This window comes from Leptonychotes weddellii, chromosome 4 (genome assembly GCF_054177405.1).
Source record: "Leptonychotes weddellii isolate Sample4059 chromosome 4, ASM5417740v2, whole genome shotgun sequence".
NCBI lineage: Eukaryota > Metazoa > Chordata > Mammalia > Carnivora > Phocidae > Leptonychotes > Leptonychotes weddellii.
Window position 1 is genome coordinate 30,149,126 of NC_138372.1, and position 22,716 is coordinate 30,171,841.

The 22,716-nt window shown below is 37.6% G+C and overlaps 1 protein-coding gene and 1 pseudogene across 7 annotated transcripts in view; one reads left to right on the forward strand and one right to left on the reverse strand.

The window, feature by feature from the left end:
• Window positions 1–22,716, reverse strand: part of FOXJ3 (forkhead box J3) — a 144,007-nt gene that overhangs the window by 15,041 nt on the left and 106,250 nt on the right. For 5 of the 7 annotated variants that reach the window (XM_081818232.1, XM_081818228.1, XM_081818230.1 and 2 more), the window contains 6 exons: window positions 12,935–13,063; window positions 10,624–10,665; window positions 9,658–9,832; window positions 5,713–6,129; window positions 1,956–2,057; window positions 1,375–1,566 (listed from right to left, as the gene is read on the reverse strand). In XM_081818232.1, the coding sequence (XP_081674358.1) occupies window positions 1,375–1,566; window positions 1,956–2,057; window positions 5,713–6,129; window positions 9,658–9,832; window positions 10,624–10,665; window positions 12,935–13,063 (1,057 nt within the window). The remainder of the gene's footprint in view (window positions 1–1,374; window positions 1,567–1,955; window positions 2,058–5,712; window positions 6,130–9,657; window positions 9,833–10,623; window positions 10,666–12,934; window positions 13,064–22,716) is intronic. The other 2 variants (XM_006742923.2, XM_031038683.2) reach the window with 1 other exon arrangement.
• Window positions 7,080–7,210, forward strand: LOC115944172 (U4 spliceosomal RNA; annotated as a pseudogene).

Here is a 22,716-nt window from a genome sequence, read left to right on the forward strand (position 1 = left end):
TCCAATATGCCAAGCAATGAATGAGGCTCTTGCATGGATATAATTTATGAAATGAATTAAGTCACCAAAATCAAACAGCCACTGAGGGTTTCAAGTTAGGTAAACTATTCAAATGGAAGCGGCAAAGATGATGGAAGATTCCTATCAAAAGACACAGGTGGCTCAGTCGGTTAAGTGCCCAACTCTTGATTTTGGTCATGTTCTCAGGGTTGTGGGATTGAGCCCTGAGTCAGGCTCCACACTCAGCAGGGCATCTGCTTGAGATTCTCCCTCTCCCCTGTCCCCCCACCCCCGACTTGCACACTCTCTCTCACTCTAAAATAAATAAATAGATCTTAAAAAAAAAAAAAAAAAAAGACACAGAAATAAAGATTTCTCAAAAAGAAAGATACAGCCTGACTGGGGGTCTTGAGAATATAGAAAGACCAAATATGTGAAATAAGCTAGGATAATGGTTGAAGAAAGCCACTCAGGAAAGAAAAAGACTTTTAAAAATGCATCATATGTAAAACCAAAATAATGAACAGAAAATAAGTCAACCTGGAGATAAAAGTTTGCAAGAACTTTTTTTTTTTAAGATTTTATTTATTTATTTGACAGAGAGAGAGACAGCGAGAGAGAGAACACAAGCGGAGAAAGTGGGAGAGGGAGAAGCAGACTCCCCACTGAGCAGGGAGCCCGATGCGGGGCTCTCGATCCCAGGACCCTGGGATCATGACCTGAGCCGTAGGCAGACGCTTAACGACTGAGCCACCCAGGCGCCCCAAAAGTTTTGCAAGAAATTAAATGAAAAAGCACTTGGATATTAAATACCTACAGAATGAAAAGGCGCTGCAATCAGAGTAAAAGAGATGGCTACAAGGGTAAAGAGAAAAGGAAGAAAATGAGATGAAAAATACAGAGCACGAATTTCGAGTCCAGAGTAAAACACCGACAAGACTATTTACCATTACTGTACTCTTCAAGTAAACTCTGAACTTTAATCTTAACATTCTTAGAAGATATATAAAATAAGACATGTTGATTTTCATTGGAAGTCTAAACAAATTTAAACTGATATAATTTCATAACTATGTTCTTATAAAAATGTAAGTATCTTTAAAACATTTAATTCTTGTTTGAGAACTTAAAAGGTTAAAGATCACAAAGGAAAGTCAATCATAATAAAATAATCATAGAAATCATGACAGAAAAAGTCTCTTTACCTCAATTTTTCTAAAATATACCTTTTATATATATGTTATTTTACTTAATTTCTTAGAAATAAAAAGATGTAAATGGATTAGTCACCATTAACAACATACCAAATTCCCTCACTTACTAAATTTTACACAAATGAGAAAGAGAAAATCAAGAAGATAATTAAACCCATACCTGTTCCAATGTGTTGGGAAGGTTTTGTTGGATGCATGGCACCATGACAGACATTTTGCTGAACATTACTCTGTGAGTGGATAAGGCCAGTTTGTGTAAAGAACTGATTAAGAGAAGAACAGAGATCAGCAAATTGAACCTGATCCAAAGACCAGTTCTTGAGATCTGCCTGTCTCATACTCTCCATCAAACCTATGAGGAAAGCATTAGAAATACAGTTAGCATCATTTGTTCTACAACACTGCAAGGAAAATAAAGACAATTTTTTTTCAGCCCTCAAAATTTCCACTGGTAGTGATTTACCATGCAATGAAGAATGATATTTAAAAATTATTCAAAGCCTAATTACTTCTAAATGTGGCCAAACTTCTTTCAGAACTCTTACCTCTGATCCTCTGCTGCATCAATTGACTGAAAGACTTAATCATGAATTTTGCAATGTTGTTTTTAAGTGTACTACTAACTACAAAAAAAACCACTATATAAGGAGATATTTATTTCTACTACAAAGAAAATTTTATCTATGAGAGAAAAAGGGATCATGTATTTTTGGTTGTAGGTCGGAAAGAATCCATACTCACCTTGGAACTGTGAAAGGTCTACATCTGACCAATTAACACTGCTGGCAATCCGACAACTTTCTTTTAGCATATCAAGTGTTGCATACCAATCATTTGAAACACCTATAGAAATAATATCGACAGTACATAAATCTTGGATAGTCAAAGTTTGAAGTATATGGTACGGGGAAGACAATGAGCTGGGCTTATTCCTACATTGATAGATCCCCATCCAGTTTTACAAATGGATTCACACCCATCATATCATGTGCTGGGGCCATCGTCTCTGTGAAACAGGCAAGGGGTCTTATTTCTCTTCATTTTATAAATAAAAAGAAACTGAACCCAGAGAGGTGGCATAACTTAGCAAGGTCACTATGATGAATCTAAACCTTGAACCCAGTGCTTCTATGCTCCAGTCTGACAGCTTACAAATTGCCCTATCACCTTTAATGTCAAACTTGATTACCGCTTTTTACATTTGTATAGTACAAATGAATGACCAGGCAGGGCAAGTCAGGCAAATCAATACATCCTCCCTCCCCACTACATGAAGTTCATTTTCCTGTCTTGTTATGACATTAAGAGATACGTTCTTTATAATTCAGAGGCAGGTTCACATTTAGAAGTAACACACAGTATAATTTAAAGCACTGACTTAAGGGAGGTAAATTACATTGTACAGCAAGAGGACAAATTTCTTACAAGGCAACCTTAAGAGAGAGAAATGCCTTAGCACAGTCCTCCTGGCAAAGTAGCAAAAGAAAGGGCTGAGACATCTCTAAGAAATGCTGATGAATCCAAACCAGGGCATTTCTAGTCAGGAATAGTATCCTCTGGTGTGGTATCATCAGGAGGGTTAAGACTCCACAGTCTGTATGTCAGCAAAGTGGTCACCAGTCAGGGGCATGGGGTTTGAGCTGCACTCAGAGATAGTGCTGAGTAGAGGAAGAAAATCCTCCATTCAGTGACTGCTGCACAAATTATTCTGTTATCAGAATCACCCCTGGATGGATGAAGGTAAGAACTAATAAAAAGGATTTTTTGCTACATTACAGATAACTCTGTATCAACTATTGGTTACTTGATTTACAAAAATCTGCCAATTATGGATTTTTTTCAAATAAACAACGAACCAGAGACAACATGACTCTGCCCCTAGGCAACTCATAATTATTTTAGGGAGAAATTTGTTGGGGAAAAGTAAGTAATGCTCCAGTGAGCCACATTCAAGTCTATGAAACTTTCAAGTCCATTACCTATAATAAATGTTGACTTGGCAATACAAAGCAATCTCTGCAAGACCCACTCAGTAAATGTTTACTCATTTTAGTCCTTTTGGAATTACTGGTGTTACGGGCTTTGAAGTCCTGACAGGCCAGGATATAAACTCCAATTCTACCACTTATTAGTTCTTATTAGTTAAGCAAACTGCTTAACTTCTTTGAGTTACACTTTTCCTATCTATTAAATGTGGCAATTTATAGTTGATTTGGGAGAGTAACAAGAGATAATGTATCTAAATTGCCTATCACATAATGGGAACTCAAAAACTGTTTCTTCCATTCCTTCCCTATTAAAGACAACCTGCTTAGTCTCATCTTATAAATGAGAAATTTATAACTCAAAGAGATTATCACAGCCACAATGATTATTCCCAACTCCCCCAGGTGAAAAGCTATTTTCCTTCTCTGGTAAGCTACCATTGGTATAACAACAGGCCACTAAGAGCACATGATGGATTGTTTTCAGCTGTTCACCTGGCAATCATTAGACTTAATAGAAAGGTATGACCAGAGCATCAGACTTCTACTGACGCCAAATCTCTACAATCATTAGTCAATCCTTAAAATCATATTAAGAACAAGCTTAACTTTCTGAAGGGTGTACTGACATTAAAAGGTAGGCAGTAGTGTAAGTGATCTAAGACAGAGAAAGCCAAATATCATATGATCTCACTTATATGTGGAATCCGAAAACAAAACAAAAAAGAAACAGTCCCATTTTTAAATACACAGAACAAATGGGTTGGGGGGAGGAGGTGGGCAAAATGGGTGAAGAGGAGTGGGAGGTACAGGCTTCTAGTGATGGAATGAGTAAGTCACTGGTATAGAAGGTATAGCATAAGAAATAGTCAGTGTCATTTTAATAGTATTGTATGGTGACAGACAGCTACACTTGTGAACACAGCATAAAGTACAGAGTTGCTGAATCACTGTGTTGTACATCTGAAACTAATGTAACATTACGCATCAACTATACTTAAATAAAAAAAAATTTTTTTTAAGGTAGACAATAGTGACTAACAAAGTAAAAAAAGGGGGGGCTATACTTGTACCTTTTTCTCTAGGTTAGACCTAAAAATAATTTCAAGATGTTTTAAGAGACTTTCCATCAAGAACTATACCCAATTTTCAACTTTATTCTAGAACCTACTTAGAATTATTAACTGCGAAAACAAAATTGTGAAAAGAACTTAATAAATTTCAAATACCCTGATATGCATTTTTGTATCTTATGTAATTCTCCCCAAAATACTGTATTATTTTTCCACTTTGTAAAAAAGGCAAGTTTCAGAAAAACTTAAGCTTTATAGCAAAGTCAGAATATAAGAGACAGTATGCAGTATCTAAAGATCATTTCTGACAGTAGTTTACTTGCCTGAAATAATGATCAATTTTAATTGGCAAGAACTAGCACAACCTAGCATTTAGAAATTGTCCCTCCGGGATAAAAATCTCATCAGTGATTTGGTTGGTAAGTGGACAGCCAAGTAAGCTAAGGGAAGGATCTGTATATGTTCAACTCCAAAGGGCCCCATTCACCTTGTAGTCTATGTAGTCCCAGGCACCCCTGGGAGTTCTGCAGTGCAGATGCCTGGTCTGTGAGCCATGTCAGTTAAGCATCTCACCAGAAACCATCAAGACCTAACTTAAGAGCAACAGATTTTTTAAAAACCAGGATATGAAGAATATTTTCTTCCTTTGCAATCTATCTTTCTAAAATGAGATCCTGGGCAGGAATAAGCAAAGAAAGGAAGAGTGGGAACATTTTCTGAATATTTATAAGGCAAGGTACCAGACGAGGCACTTCCTATTGCATTCTCGATGCGATCCTCATAACAACACTGTATATCAGGGTATTTTAGTTCCATTTTTATAGATGAGAAAATAGTAAGACTAAAAGAAGTAATGCAAGGTCATACGAGTCACAATGAAGATTCAAAAACAGGTTTTTCTGACATAACCTATACTCTTTCATCTATACGACTCCGAATCATAATAGATTGCAAACAGATTGTGTATCCCATTCTTCTTTCAAATGCTCACAAAAACACTGGTTTTCCAGAAGGACAAAATGAGAGTTAACACCAAAACCTGTAAGGGTTGCTGAGTTTGCCTATGTTGTCACAATCAATTTTAATCAAGAAAATCTCCAGGGCGCCTTGGTGGCTTAGTTGGTTAAGTGACTGCTGCTGCCTTTGGCTCAGGTCATGATCCTGAAGTCCCAGGATCGAATCCCGCATTGGGCTCCCTGCTCAGTGGGGAGTCTGCTTCTCCCCCTGACCCTCCCCCATCTTGTGCTAAGAAAATCTTCAAAAAAAAAAAATCTCCAGATCAACGTATGGACTGAATGAGTTACAACTACAGGATTATAACAAGGAAACATAAAAGGAGACAGATGAGAAGGGTTTCGGTAGTAAATATACATAAGCCTCAGATAACAAAGAACAGATCCTAATTCACTGCCAAACGCAAGTCAGGAGACACAAACTTACCAGAATTACAGGATACCTGTTGTGGGGGTGGGGGTGCCTGATGTGTTAACGTCTGATGCTGATGATTCGGATGATGCTGTATGTGTTGATGTGGAGAGGGATGCTGGGGGTGAGGGGGCTGGAGCTGGCTGTGTTGCTGCGGGTGTGATGCTGGGTGCTGGGGACGCTGCGGATGCTGTGGTAAACCATGCTGTCGATGGGACGGATGTGGAGACGGCTGTGTGTGCATCTGGGAGTGGGGCAGTGAGACTTGTGCAACCGAATTACTGCCCGTGGTGCTGAGGCCACCGCCATGATTGTTGGACAGGCTGCTTTGGTTGCTATGTGGGTGAGAGCTCACTGTGCTGCTAGGAGAGTGCTGATACGAACACGAGGTGTGGGACTGCTGGGAAGAGTCGGAAGGGATGGTCATCAAACCTAGACACAGTCAGAGAAAGCAAGAGCATTCACAGTCAGATTTCAGTTATATTTTATGGCAGACATGTACAAAATTATTAACAGAGGAGAGGTATACATTGTCAGGAAGCAATACTGGCTCAGTTGAAAAAGTGTTGATGGAACATCCACCATACACCAGTCTCTGGGATTACTAAGAAGAGTAAGAAACACCACCCTCTAGCCTCGAGTAGCTCATGATCTAGTAGAAGGGACAGACACTTAAGGAGATTATGTCCAATAATGTAGGTACTAATGCAGAAGTATACCGAGGGCATTCAGGAACACTGCTTCTTGCCTGTTCAGCTAGGAAGGAGCTGAAGATTTGGAAAAGCCATCCTTGAAGAGGCAGTACCTGGGGTGCCTAAGTGGCTCAATCAGTTAAGCATCTGACTCTTGATTTCGGCTCAAGTCATGATCTCAGGGTTGTGAGATTGAGCCCCACGTTGGGCTCTGTGCAAAGCATGAAGCCTGCTTAAGATTCTCTCTCCCTTTCCATCTGCCCCTCTCTCCTCTTCTCCCTCTCAGAAAAGAAAAAGAAAAAGAAGAAGTCTTGAAAGACTGAGTAAATGTTAGGGGAAAAGTGTGTGAATATTGGGTCACATTCCGGATGATTCTCTACAGGCCTGAAGACCAAGGATTTGACAGAGGTGGAGGAGAGAAATAAGGCCCAGTTATTTCTGAACTCTTTCTTTGATGGCTCCAAAAACTTTTAAGTCAAAGGTGGCTTGAATTCTTAAGACTAAGGAACACAGGGGCGCCTGGGTGGCTCAGTTGGTTAAGTGTCTGCCTTCGGCTCAGGACGTGATCTCAGGGTCCTAGGATCAAGCCCCGCATCGGGCTCTCTGCTCACCAAGAGTCTGCTTCTCTCTCTGTGCTCTCTCCCTCTTCCTCAAATAAATAAAAATGTTTTAAAAAGACTAAGCAAAACAAGCTTTGCGCAGGGGCAGTATTGTAGCCAATGAGGTTTATCCAAGGCGCAATTATTGCTAATTGAAGACTAAGCAAAACAAAACAGCCATCTTCACTGCTTTTTCATTTGGTTTATGGAATGTTCTTGAGACACATACTTTAGTGCATAATTTATAGCACTAGAAAGTAAGGATTAAAGTCTCTGTACTGCCATCTGCACACCTGGTAACTTTGGGAAGTTATTAATCTCTGCAAGTCACAATTACCTCAATTATAGATGGGTATGGATATATCTGTCACAGAATTGTTGTGAGGATTAAATGCCATGGTGGAAGTGCAGGGTGCAGATGAGCTCAGTAAATGTTAGCTGCTATGATGGTAATTATGATTAGGCCAGAAGTGTCTAATGTTAAAAATAATGTACTCTTGGTTTGCATGCAGGTAGATGCTCATTTTCATACATCTTATTATGATATTTGGTTCAACACAACTAGGCTATTTTCATATCCCAAAGGATGGCACGTACAATGTTTTACTGAACCAAAACACAACGAATTTATTAAATGAAAAATAAAATCCTGCAGCACAGTATCAGTTAATAAAAGAATCAAACCTTTTAAATGAAAATATTCTCACACTGCCCATTAATAACAAAATTGTATTAGAGTACATTGTAAGATAATCTTAGAACCTAGTAAGTTAAGGTAGTTTTATAGGCAGAAGAGTGAATATAAAAGTACTTGACTTGGCCCTGGAAAACTGTCATTTGGAGGGAATCTATAGGGTTCTTACAGTAAGATGAGAAAAAGCAGTTATTTCATTGTCTATTTCCAATAAAGTCCTAGCATTTTAAAAGGGAACCCAGGTATGATCTAAACCAACCTTTTCAATTCAACTTTTTTTTTAAAGTAGGCTCCATGTCCAGCATGGAGCCCAAAACAGGGCCCAAACTCACAACTCTGAGATTAAGACCTGAGCTGAAATCAAGAGTTGGACTAATCAACTGACTGAGCTGCCCAGGCACCCCCCCAAACTGTTTTTAAAATAAAATTTAAGGGGTGCCTCGGTGAATCAGTTGGTTGGACATCTGACTCTTGGTTTTGGCGCAGGTCATGATCTCGGGGTCATGGGACTGAGCCCTGCATCAGGTTCCACGCTTGGCAGGGAGTGTGCTAGGATTCTCTCTCTCCCTCTGCCCAACACCCCCAAATAAATAAATATATTTTAAAATATTTAATTAGTGTAATGAAATATCATTAAGAGCTTCAGAAATTGTCATTTCTATTTCAAAGCCAGTATTTTTCGATTTTGATCACCACATCTGGATCTCCTTAGCAAAGTCTTTTATTAGTTCTTTTTGTACTTTCATAAATAGAAAATTCAAAATGAGAAAAATACATGAATCTTACTTTAACCAGAAAAACCAGCTTCCTGTACAAGTTACTGATATTCATCAATATATAACACCTGTATATAACATTAACTTTCGAAGTATCTGACAATGGTTAAGTATTAAAACGTAAGTTCTATAAACACAGGGATTTTTGTCTATTTTGTTCACTACTGTGAACAGGTACACTCTCTGAGTTGGGGTGGAAATAATCTGCCAAACAAAGCAATTAGGAAGTGCTGCAATAGTAGAGTTCCCAACAATTTCTGATTAGTATTTATGGGGGAAGGACAATGCAACATCTTAATCCTATCACATGACTCTGACTAAAATAAAACCAGCAGCTAAAGGACAGTAACACATAATAGCAATCTAGCATTTGGCTGAGATGTAACAGGGCATCTTAACCAAAATCACTTTTAGTGTTAAAATCTGATTTAAGTATGTTGTATAAAACAGTGACCCAGGGGCGCCTGGGTGGCTCAGTCGTTAAGCGTCTGCCTTTGGCTCAGGTCATGATCCCGGGGTTCTGGGATCGAGTCCCACATCGGGCTCCCTGCTCCGCGGGAAGTCCTGCTTCTCCCTCTGCCACTCCCCTGCTTGTGTTCCCTTTTTTTGTCAAATAAATAAATCAAATCTTTAAAAAAAAAACAAAAACCAGTGACCCAGAGCTTCCCACTAACCAGTATGTTCATTTATAAGCGCCATAAATGAAATTGCAAATTTGGTGCTACCATATTCCACTATCTCTTTGCTAATAACAGTCAGTACAGACAGGAACGGCACATCTATTCCTGTAGTGCAACATTTACCACTCAAACACGTGCTAGACATCACTAACCACGGCAGGATTTCTCCTACATGGCACAGATGCAGTGCCAAAATTCTTCAATACTATGCCTCCAGGACACCACTAGTAAGTGAATTAGGTATGCAAGATGAAATTTATCTGCATTCTTGTGCTATTATGTAAATATATACAGGGTATAGTAAAGGCACAAAGACTATTCAATCCTGACCACAATGATACTGTTCAATGATTCAAGAAATACAACAGCTGCTATGTGAAAATAATTCTTAAGAACATTTTTCAATAAAAATTTACTTTATAAAACGGTATTTTAAAAACTCCACTTGAAATTAACAGGATATGCATGTCAATTATACTTCAATTAAACAAAAACCGCCCACCCCAAGTAAACACTCACCTTGTTGACTAAGTGACTGCTCAAAAACTGACTTATAAAGGCTCCGAAATGAGGCACTGAGATCTTCAAAATTATATTCTGAGAAAAGGAGTTGTTTGTCTCGTTCTGGAAGGTTGTACTGTGGCTGCTGTTGAGGAGTTAATGACTGAGAGACTGGTTCTGGATGGTTTGTCACCTAACATTAAAAGAAAATACTACTAATTTAGTAGCTCTATATATCAGAATTGGTCTGTTACATAAAATATATAACTGAAAATATTAAAACAGTTTCTAGAATCCAAAGGAAATAATGTCCCTGTCCTTGGCTTTCCCATCCTCTGTTAAGTTGCGTACACATGAAGGACAAGAGCACAAAATTGTTAACTTGGATTTTGAAGAACCACAGGATTCTAATCCAATCTCCACATTTCACATAGGAGGGGAAAGAGTTCAAAGAATTTAAATAACCTTCCCAAGATCATACAAATGAATGGTGGGCTAGGCATGGAACCCTTCCAGTTTCTGGAGAATCTTCACCTTGATTTCTCCTGAAGCAATTTCATCTCAAACTCCACTCTACTATGATATTACTAACACGTCTTGTTCATTTATTCAATTAATCTTTAAGTATTTAAACTCAAATACTGTGAGTACGGTGAGGTTGCATGGTGCTGCCCAAAGCAGCAAGGAGCCTCAATACACCTAACTCTTCATTTCTAGAGAAAAAAAAATTTTTTTAATGAAACTAAGGAGAAATGAGAAATGAGGGTAACAGATAAAGAAGATTCTGAGAAAAAGAGAATAGAGCATGGCTTTGAGCTATGCAAAGAAAAAAAGCACCATAAACTCCTAGAAAATAAGAATTATCACTGAAGGCAGCACAACTAGAAATAAAAAAAGATCAGCTGTATCTCTTAAAGATTTTATCAAGGGGTGGTAAACTGCCATTTTTTTAGTGCTTTGAAAAATTAAAATATGAACACTCACTGTAAATTTATGCAGCCATTCAAACTGATGCTCACAAGAAGTCTGCAATAACAGAAAAATATGAATTTTGTGTAGGGGAATGGCTCCACCACTGGCACTCTGGTGACCTTACACATCTCCACACAGGCCACTGGAGGCAAGGCTCAATGGCAGGATGACCTAAGCCTTGGTGATTATTCTGGAACATGGAATGTGAGTGGTCTTATGAGCAGCAAATTCTCCTCTGCCTTCCTATTTTGCAGGAGGCAGCCATGGGGCAGTTTCTTGTCCACCTGTCTATCTTGCAGGAAGCTGCCAAGAGACCTTTCTCAACTGCCTCCCTATTTCCAGAGAGGCAGGGGACTTTCTACTTTACTCTCTTAGGGTAGGGCTGCGAGTCATACAACTGCTTAGCTGTAATATGGAATTTGTTCCTCCACTACAGTGACTCACTACTTGTGAAGTCTGTCATCTGGCTCCTCCAGTTCAGTGTCATCCTGGGGGATGTGGGGAACCATACCCATCTGGCTTATACATAAGTAATAACAATATCTCTGTGCATTTGGACTCACTGTGTCCTTATAGGATCAATCTATATACATGTGGCAAGCCTGACCAGCAGCTGGTGCTGTCCTGTTGCTTACAGAATGTTTGATGACCACTTGATGTCTTGTTAAAGGAAAAAGCACAGCAGACGATGTCTAGCTTTCCAAAGTAAAGTTTAACCCTCCTGCATGTACTGGCATAATAGACACATTTGTTCTTTCTTCTGTCACCTAGTTCTACAAATTTAACTTTTTCCTTTCATTATATTTTGTGATACTGGACTCTTGGTATCAAGATTTTCTACACTCACATTATTTTAAAAACAACTTAAAATAATTAAATCTTTGCTTAGTTTGCTTCAATGTTCCAACTAGTCCTTTTATATTATGATTTCATAATTACTGAGTGCTTTAATTTAGTTCACCTCTTGATTGTCAAAGTAATGTTTTTCAGAAGGGCACATGAAAACAAAGGTAGGAAAGCTTTTTAAGCTCTGTGTATCAAAGAGTGTCTTTCTCTTGACTTCACATATGAATGTAAATTTGGCTGGACATACTATTTATAAATCCAAACCTATTCCCTCAAAACTCTACGTGCAGTATTATTCCATTATCCTCTTGTATTTAACATTATAGAAGAGAATTACGATTTCTCTGAATGCATCTAATTTCTTCTTCTACCAGAGTACTTACATGGATGATAACTTTTAAAATTTTTAAATTTATTGTGATGGGTCTAGACACAGGTTTTCCCCCATTAACTTTTGCTGTTGCTCAGTAACACTTTTATAATCTCTATTTCTTTGAAAACTGCTTCTGTACCAACTATTCTAGCTTCTTCTTCAGGGACACCTGTAATTCTCAATTCTCCAGATCTATTATCTTCTCTGACATAATTGTTATTCCTTTAACTGTTACTTCTGCATTCTGGAAGAATATTTTAGGTTTTTTCCCCCAGAGCACTGATAACAGTTTTACGGAGCCACCTTTTGCTTTCCTACATTCAATGGGAATTTTAATTCTGCTCCCTCAGTTTTGGTTTCCTTTGTGTTATTTTCTTATTTAAGGTTCCCCTCCGCTATATATCTTTGTCCTGTGTAAGATTTTACCTATTTACTCATCCTGGAACAGGCAGTGATCTGGTGAGATCAAATTTAAACCAATGTACAGTGCAGTGGATGGCTCCTGGGCTCTGTTCTGTCTTCTAGGGAGGACAGTTGCCAGATGATTTGAAAAGAGGTATCAGATAACACAAGGGTCATGTTCTTATAATAGGTAACAAAATCAGCACACACAGGTCCCTTTATAGTATAGCTTTGTTTTCCAGACCAAAATTAAACACATAAGACTGGTTAACAATTGGGTACCAAGTCATCCTAACCTCTGAGGCTTGTAGAATTCCCTTCTCAGGTCTATAGCTGGAAAACAAGGCAGTATACACATTCTCTAAACTCTTTTACAAAGGACTGTAAAGTATCATCAAATACAGCTTTCCTAGACTAAAGTACAACTTTTTTTCCTATTCCAATTACTTTTCACTTGGACAGAGAACAGATAAGTAGACCAAAATAATAAAACACAGTATAACCACATATGTGTATTGAACCTGGTAAAATATAAGTACCCATTAAAACACTATCAAGGTAGGAATCTGCTCTACATATCTAAGCTAAATGAATTAGTGAAAAATACACATCTTCACTTTTTATTCGCACTTCAATGACATTTGGCTTAGTTTTAAGCACTCAAGGAGTCTCAACAAAGAAGTTAACTTCACCAAGACTTACCGGTGTATAACTATGCACACTTCCAACACTGTTCAAATTAACAGATGCCAAACTCTGGTCTGAGAGACTGTTGTTAAGGCTACTGCGTGGGCTATCACTACCATCCTGATCGGTGTTGTACAACGTTACCTAGAAAAGAAAAACATTAGCATAAGTACTTTTCACTGTAAAGAGTACTTTCTAAGCAACTCTACAAAAAAACAATTAGGTTGGTATATGGCTTAAAGACAAAATGTTAGTGGTCTTTCCTACCCCAACTCCATGCCCTTCACTACTAACTCTATGTTTACCATGAAACAAATTACTCTCAAAATGAAAAATATCCTATCCGAAAGTACATAAATTCAATATACTATCAAGTATAATTAGTTCATCAACATTTAATAAGGGGATTACAGGTTTTCACTGTTAAGTATTTTTTTTTTTTAAAGATTTTATTTATTTATTTGAGAGAGAGAATGAGATAGAGAGAGCATGAGAGTGGGGAGGGTCAGAGGGAGAAGCAGACTCCCCGCTGAGCAGGGAGCCTGATGAGGGACTCAATCCCAGGATTCCAGGATCATGACCTGAGCCGAAGGCAGTCGCTTAACCAACTGAGCCACCCAGGCACCCCTGTTAAGTATTTCTACAGTGTATAAACTTTTTACTCAAGCTTTAAGCAAAACTGTTATTCTCTTCTATCAAAATATTAGGCATTGAAAAGAACACAAAAAAGGAATTTTTAAAAATCACACGCATCATACTGGTTATATTACTGAAAACTGGACACTCAACTGTCCAATGTACTCGCAAAATCATAGGTATGTGATCTAATTTTTAAAAATAGCAACAATTACTGGGCACCTAGGTGGCTCAGTCAGTTAAACATCCGACCCTTGGTTTCAGCTCAGGTCATGATCTCAGGGTTGTGGGATCAAGCCCCACATCAGGCTCCACGCTCAGCGCAGAGTCTGCTTGAGATTCTCTCTCCCTCTGCCCCTCCTCCCCCAAAATAAATAAATAAATCTTAAAAAAATAACTATAAGATGCTAACATACACATTAGATGCTAAGGACTATAAATCAAACTGTTAACAAGGGGCTAGGTATTCCTGAAGACTTTTATCACTGATATTAGCATCATAATTTTTAATTAGAAACAAAAAAATACTTTTAAAACAGATAACTAGCCTAATTATCCCTCAAGGTTCTATTCATAAGGTACAACCAACTTTCCTTTCTATGCTCCTACTTCCATGGACACAATACATTTAGCTTTACAGTAAAACTAATTTTTACCCACTACTAGATTGTAGCTCCTTGAGTCCCCAGTAAGGAATCATAACCAACATAAGTGCTTTCTACTCAGTATACAATTAAGAAATATTTGCTGACTAAATAAACCAATTGAGCTATCACCATCCTTCTGTTTGTGCTAAGAATGGGATCACGCTAAATGCTACAAACATCTGCCAAAAGAGGCCAAATATGTAGAAAACTAGGCATGTATCTCTCTCTATTGAGGGCAAAACTGAACTGTCCCCCATTCACACTCTCTCCTGTCCATGCTCAGTTACCTACCACTCAAGTCAGAAATCTTGGACAAAATCTTAATAGCTTATTTTTTATCTGGAAAGAGGATAAACATTTTTATTAAAATGTAAGATATACACAAAGTATACAGATTATTTATTACAAAATGGGCATACTTATGTAATCATAAGTAATGTAGTAATAAGTAATGTAGAACAAGTATAGAACAGCCTCAAACTTTGATCCTAGAACACTTCTGCAGTCTTAAAAAATTGAAGAGTCAAGGAGCTTGTTTGTGCTGATACATCTATTAATAGTTGGCATATTATGTCCCCCCAAAAATAATAATTGGCATATTATATATTAAAACATATTAGTTTAAAAATAACAATTATAAACCCAATGAAATGTTAACATAAGAAATATTTTCTCCCAATAAACAGAATTAGAAAGAGTTCCCTTCTTTTACATTTTTGTAAATCTCAATGCCTGGCTTAACAGGAAACAGCTGGATTCTCTTATCCACTTCTGTATTCCATCTGCTGCAATAAGTTTTTTAGGTGGAACAATACAAAGAAAGCCCAGCAACACATATATATCTATTTGGAAAAGGGAAGAATATTTTAACAGACTTTCAGATTATAGTGGATGGTCTTTTTTGATACTACACCAAAACGTGACAAGTGATAATTTTTTAAAGATTAGTTGCAATATGGATCTAAAAACATACCAATAAATTTTTCATACTGTTACACTAAAATCCTCTGTTCTACCTTGTACTTTGAATGGATCATTCACCCAAGCATGATTTTATAACATTATGCATTAGCCATTTGGAAAATACTGGTTCACTAAGTTATACAGATCTTCCAAATACTGACACATTTCATTATACAACATTAAAACTCATATGTGCTAACATAACCAATGATTTTTTTTAAAGAAGTCTTTAAAGTCTGCTATCAGACTCACTGTGGTGGATAAAAGTTTTCCAAACTTCCGTTTTTTGCTTTAAAAGCTCAAATTTTATCATTGGCAAAGGATACTATCAATTGTTTTCCTTGAGGTGACAAACTCACTTTGTTTCTTATCAAGAAAACATCTGCCAAATCTGAATAATCAGTGTCAATTGTTCTTTCAGGTAAAAACAAAGATCCATGAACAAAGCAGCAGCTCCATATCCAACTCAAACAACCACACAAGGAAGGTTGCTCTTCCTTGAAGCAACCAATGTACTTCAGCATGTAGTCTAAGTGTTTTATGCATACTTCCCATTTCATCACAGAGAAGAGCAAAAAGACATGTACTCAAAGGTCACAACTTAATAAAACTATTTTTCCTGTTTCACCAAGGATATCATTAAGTTAAACTAGTATTCTTTTTTCAACCTGAGGGCTGTGGGCAGTGAAGAATACAATAACTGCTAGTACACTTTGGTATTACTGCTTTGATTTGTGCTAACATTTACATACTACTGCTTTTGCTGCATCAATGAAAATACAAAAATAAAGGAAAAGGCAAATAATATTTTAGTATTATCATAAAAACAGTCTGACCTCATGGAATCCCTAAAAAGGGTCTTAGTTACCTAGGTGTTCACAGACCACAGAACCTCTGATATAGAACATAACACGGACTCCTGAAGGCCCATTCATTTGCTCTCCCAATCATGCACCATCCATCCCCATCGCTGACAAAGACACCCACTATACCAACTTCTGCCACTATTAGTTGGTTTATCTGGTTTTTTTTTTGAACAAAGTATAAATGGACTCATGGAATGTATATCCTTTTCTGTCCTTTTACAGTAAAATCAGCTAAAGGATTACACAAAGCTTTGTTTTCTATTACACTAATATCTGCTCTTACATCTTTATTACTTCCTTTCTTACATTCCTTAAAATTCATATTTTTTCACCCAATTGAGACCTTTATAGTTTTATCATTTATAGCTCAGCTCCATCTGGAATTTATTTTTGTGAACGGAAAATCTGATTTTCCCATTGATTCAGCACTATTTGTTGGAAGACATCACTGAGTTGTGTTCCGTAAGTCTATTTGTCTTCTGCGAATACCACTCTTTAAATTATTGTAGGTTTACTCTTGGTATCTGGAAGTATAAATCCTCTACCATACCTTTTCTTTCAACATTATCTTCAACTACCACTTGCCATTTGGATTCCCATTTATATTTTAAGATCAGCTGGTCATTTTCTACTCCCATCCCTTCCCCCAAAAAGCACTGTGGACCTTTGATTGGGATATTAAATCTGTATATCAATTTAGGAAAAACTGACTTCTTTACAATAATCTTCCCTATGGAAATTATATACTTATTTACATCTTCGTTTTCTCAGTAATTTTTTATAGTTTTCTGTGTAGAGTTCATCTTCCACTTAATCCTAGGTATTTAATGTTTCTGAATGCTAACGTAAGTTTTATCTCTTTAATCTTATTTTCTAATTGTCTGACTTATACACAGAAATGCAATTGATTTCTTTTTTTTAATTTTTTTTAAGATTTTATTTATTTATTTGACAGAGAGATAGAGAGCACAAGTAGGCAGAGAGGCAGGCAGAGGGAGAGGGAGAAGCAGGCTACCCGCAGAGCAGGGAGCCCGATGCGGGACTCGATCCCAGGACCCCGGGATCATGACCTGAGCCGAAGGCAGCCGATTAACCAACTGAGCCACCCAGGCACCCTGATTTCTAAAGTCAAACACTGATCTTGTATCAAGAACATTAAAGTTCATTTATTAATTCTAAGAGTTTGTCTGTAGATTCTTTTGAATTTTCCGTATAAACAATCATGTCATCTGTGAAGATAGCTTTGTTTCTTTCTCAAAGTTTATGTTTAACATTTGTTTTGTAACACTTCCATTTCTCCTCTACCTGCCTGAATACTATTGTTGTCCTATATTTTACTTCTACATATTATACACCCACAATATATTTTTGTTATTTTTGCTTTAAACAGTTTATTGTCTTTTAATGAGATTTAAATTTTTTAAAAATGCTTCATTGAACCTACATAGTTACCATTTCTGGTCCTTAATTCCCTTCTGTAGGTCCAGATTTCTAGTTGTTACCACAGAGCACTAATATTCTATATACTTTTTTAGTCTTTTCATGTGTTTCATTTTGTCTAACTTTTATTGCTATATCTTCAATAATCTTTCCTTCTACAATGTCTAATCTATTGTTAATTCCATCCAGCATTATTTTTCAAATCAGACATAATTTTTATCTCCAAGAAGTTTGATTTGGATTAAAAAAAAAATACCTTCCATGTGTCTACATGTACATGTTCAACCTATCCTTTTACTTCTCCATGGAATACAGGTATAAAAACTGGGCTTTTTCCAACTTTACTGAGATATAATTAACATATAAGTTTAAGGTGTACAATGTGTTCATTTGATACACTTATATTCTGCAAAATAAATACCACCAGAGCATTCACACCTCCATCACGTCACATAATTACAATTTCCTTTTTATGATGAGAACATTTAAGATCTACTCACCTAGCAACTTTCATGTATACATGAATACAGTATTGTTAACAATAATCACCATGCTATATAAAAGATTCCCCAAACGTAGTCATCTTGTAACTGAAAAGTTTATACCTTTTGACTAACATTTCTCCATTTTTCCTGCCCCATAGCCCCCGGGTAACCACCATTCTACTTTCTATGAATTAGGCCTTTTAAGATTCCACATATAAGTGATATCATACAGTATTTGTTTTTCTCTGCCTGACATTTCACTTGGCATAATACCCTCAAGATCCATTCATGTTGTCTCAAATGGCAGGATTTTCTTCTCATGGCTAAATAATATTCCATTCTGTATGTGTGTGTATGTGCGTGTACAACCCCTGCCCCCAGCTTCATTACCCATTCATCCACTGATAGGTTATTTCTGTATCTTGGCTTATGATAATTATTTATGTTGTTTTATACTAATTCTATCATCTGTGTTATTTCTGGGTCAGTTTTGATATTTTTCTACTCATGGTTGGTTTTTTGTTTTGTTTTTATTTTTTTGTCGGTTTTTTTTTTTTTTAAGATTTTATTTATTTGACAGAGGGAGAGACAGCGAGAGAGAGAAAGAGTAGGGGGAGTGGGAGAGGGAGAAGCAGGCTTCCCGCTGAGCATGGAGCCTGATGCAGGGCTCGATCCCAGGACCCTGGGATCATGACCTGAGCTGAAGGCAGCCGCTTAACCGACTGAGCCACCCAGGCGCCCTGGTTTGTTTGTTTTATTACTTCTTTGTCAGCCTGGTAATTTCAAAAATTTTATTGGATGCCAGACCACTGTGAATTTTACACGGATAAGTGCTAGATATTTTTGTATTCCTATAAACATTCTTGAGCTTTATTCTGCAACACAGTTAAATTGTTTGACAACAGGAATGAAGTATTGATACATGCTGTAACTGAGCCTTGAAAATGTATTTAGTGAAAGAAGTCAGACATAACAAGTTATGTATTATATGATCCCATTTATACAAAATGTCCAGAATAGGAAAATTCATGGAGTTAGAAAGTAAATTAATAGTTACAGGAAATGGATAGAATAGGGAATCAATGGTAATGGATACAGGCTTTTCTTTCTGGGGTGATGAGAATGTTCTGGAATTACATGGCGGTTAATGGTTGCACACCCTTGTGAATATACCAAAACCACTAACTATAAACTTTAAAAGGAGAAATTTTATAATGGTCTCTGAATTACATCTAAAAAACTTTAAATCAAATTTTAAAAGTAGAATTACTTGAAAACAGATCAATCCTTTTGAGTTTTGCTTTGAAGGTATGTAGACAGGACCAGAGCAGAATTTTAGTCTAGGGCTTTTTTTTTTAAGATTTTATTTATTTATTTGACAGAGAGAGACACTGAGAGAGGGAACACAAGCAGGGGGAGTGGGGGAGACAGAAGTAGGCTTCCCACCAAGCAGGGAGCCCGATGCGGGGCTCGATCCCAGGACCCCGGGACCATGACCTGAGCCGAAGGCATACGCTTAACAACTGAGCCACCCAGGTGCCCCAGGGCTAATTTTATTCCACTACTGAAACAAAATCCTATTTTACCTAATGACCTATGAATTATGAAGACTTTCACTTTTGTGTGAACAGTAACTATGCCTGGCCCTATAGGAGTATCAGTAATTTTCCACACTAATTCCTGTACGTGGTTTTTTTTTTTTTAAAGATGTTATTTATTTATTTGACAGAGAGATAGAGAGAGAGCACCAGTAGGCAGAGCAGCAGTCAGAGGGAGAGGGAGAAGCAGACTCCCTGCTGAGCAGGGACCCCCCCCCCCGACGTGGGGCTCAATCCCAGAACTCTGGGATCATGACCTGGGCCGAAGGCAGCCGCTTAACCAACTGAACCACCCAGGCACCCCCTTGCAGGTGGTTCTTTCCCTAGTCTTCCTTACTCAGGCACTGATAAGTACCCAACTGAAGACTCAGGGGGCACCCTCAGTATATCACTGGAATTCTTTCTTGGTGTAGCTTTCTCTTCTCTGATATGCTGCCCTGTGAACTCTAGCCACCTCAGGGATTTCATGATCTCCCAGCTCCACCTGGCTCCACTCAAGGAGACCTCTGGGCCTTAGAAACTTTCTCTAGACAGTAAGCTAGGACAATCACAGGGTTGACCTTGTTTGTTAACAATTTCTCAGGGATCAACTGTCCTATGGTCCAAACTCTTGAAAACCACTGTTTCATATATTTTGTCTATTTTGTCAGTTGTTTCAGGTAGCGGAGTATATTTAGGCCCTATTATTCCGCCTTGGCCAGAACCGACAAATCTTTACAAAGAACCAACTTCTTGTTTGTTGACATATTTTTTATTACCTTTGTCTTCTTCAGATATCTTTTGCTCTTTATCTAGATGCTTAAATCATTAATATTCAATATTTCTTCTATTCTAGTACACACATTTAAAGCTAATACTTTAACTGCACTCCATCTACAGGCTTTCATATTTTGTATTTCTGTTTGTCATCAAAGTATTTTCTAAGGATTCATTCTTGATCACTGGGTTATTTATAACTATACTGCTTAATCTGCAAACTTTGGGTGACTATCTGATCATCTATTTGCTATTATAATTTCTACCTTAATTCCACCGTGCTGGAAAATACACACTATATGGTGTTGGTCTTCTGAAATTCGCTGAGACTTCCTTTATGGTCTACCATAAATCAGTATTACATGATCAATTTTGGTAAATATTCCACGTGCACATAAAAAATGTATATTCTAGGGGTGCCTGGGTGGTGCAGTCAGTTGAGTGTCCCACTCTTGGTTTCAGCTCAGGTCGTGATCTCAAGGTCATGAGATCGAGCCGAGTCAGGCCCCGCACTCAACAGAGTCTGCTTGAGACTCTCCTCTGCCTCTCTCCCCCATACTCTCTCACTCTCTAAAATAAATACATCTTTTTTTTTTTAAGTATATCCTGCAATTGTTAAGTGTAATATTCTATATATATATCAAGTGGATCAAATATCCTAATTTCCTGGTTCAAATCTTCTACATCTTTAACGGGATTTGTTTGATTAGTTGGGTTTTGGATTTTGATCTGCTTCTTCTATGAGTTATAAAGAGACATACATTAAAATCTTCCTCTTTGGTCAAGGACTTGTCCATTTCTCCTTTTAGTTTTGTCAGCTTTTGAGGCATATATAAATTTAGTATTGTTTCTTATTGAAATGATCCCTTTTGCATAATAAAATATTTTTGTTTTCAGTAATGTTTCTTGTCCTTTAAGATATATCTCTTGTGGGGTGCCTGGGTGGCTCACTTGGGTAAGTGTCTGACTCTTGGCTCAGGTCATGATCTCAGGGGTTGTGAGATCGAGCCTCACGTCTGGCTCCATGCTCAGCGCAGAGTCTGCTTGAGATTCTTTCCAGCTCCCTCTCCTTCTCCCTCCCCCCACTCACAATCTCTTTCTCTCTAAAATAAATAAATAAAATCCTTAAATGTGTGTGTGTGTGTGCGTATAATTCTTTAAGATACATCTCTTGTGGGGCACCTGGGTAGCTCAGTCGTTGAGCATCTGCCTTTGGCTCAGGTCATGATCCCGGGGTCCTGGGATTGAGCCCCGCATCGGGCTCCCTGCTGCACGGGAAGCCTGCTTCTCCCTCTCCCACTCCCCCTGCTTGTGTTCCCTCTCTCACTGTGTCTCTCTCTGTCAAATAAATAAAATCTTTAAAAAAAAAAAAAAAAGATACATCTCTTGTAAGCAGCACACAGTTGAATTTTATTTTTTCATCCAGTCTGACAATCTTTGACTTTTTAAATGGAATACTTCGTACATTTACATTTATTTCCTAACAGAACTCAATCTTTTTAAAAAAATATTTATTTGATAGACAGGGAGAGGGAGAGGAAGAAGCAGACTCCCCGCTGAGCAGGGAGCCTAACGTGGAGCTCAACCCCAGGACCCTGGGATCATGACCTGAGCTGAAGGCAGATGCTTAACTAATTGAGCCACCCAGGCGCCCAACATAACTCAATTTAAATACATATTTGTTTTCCTGTTTTTCCTATCTCTTCTTTGTTCATTTTTCTCCTTGTCTACTTTTGGATATATTATTTTTTCTTACTTACTTTATATTCTTTTACTATTCTTGTAGTAAACAATAAAACAACCAGTATCTGAGTATTGTCAGAAATTCAAATTTTCAGGGGTGTCTGGCTGGCTCAGTTGGTAGAGTGTGTGTTGACTCTTCATCTCAGGGTTGTGAATGCAAGCCCATGTTAGGTGTAGAGATTACTTAAAAAAATAAAATCTTTGGGGCACCTGGCTGGCTCAGTCAGTGGAGCATGTGACTCTTGATCTCAGGGCTGAGTTCAAGCCCTACACTGGGTGTGGAGATTACTTTAAATAAAATAAAAATAAATAAAAAATAAAAATTAAAAAAAACAAAGAAATTCAAAATTTCAGACCCCAATTAAATGTACTAAACCAGAAATTCTCAGGTGAGGCCCAGCAATTTGGGTTTTAAAAAGCCCTCTTAGTTATTGTGACATGTTGATGTATTAAAAGAACCACTGCCCTAAATATTACAACATGCTCTTGACTTAGTACTTTTACCACTTCCAATGCAATGCAAAGACTTTAACTGTACCTACAGGTGATCCTTAACAACATGGATTTAAACCACATGGGTCCACTTATATACAGAATTTTTTTAATAAACACAGCACAGGGGCACCTGGATGGCTCAGTCAGTTAAACATCTGGCTCTTAATT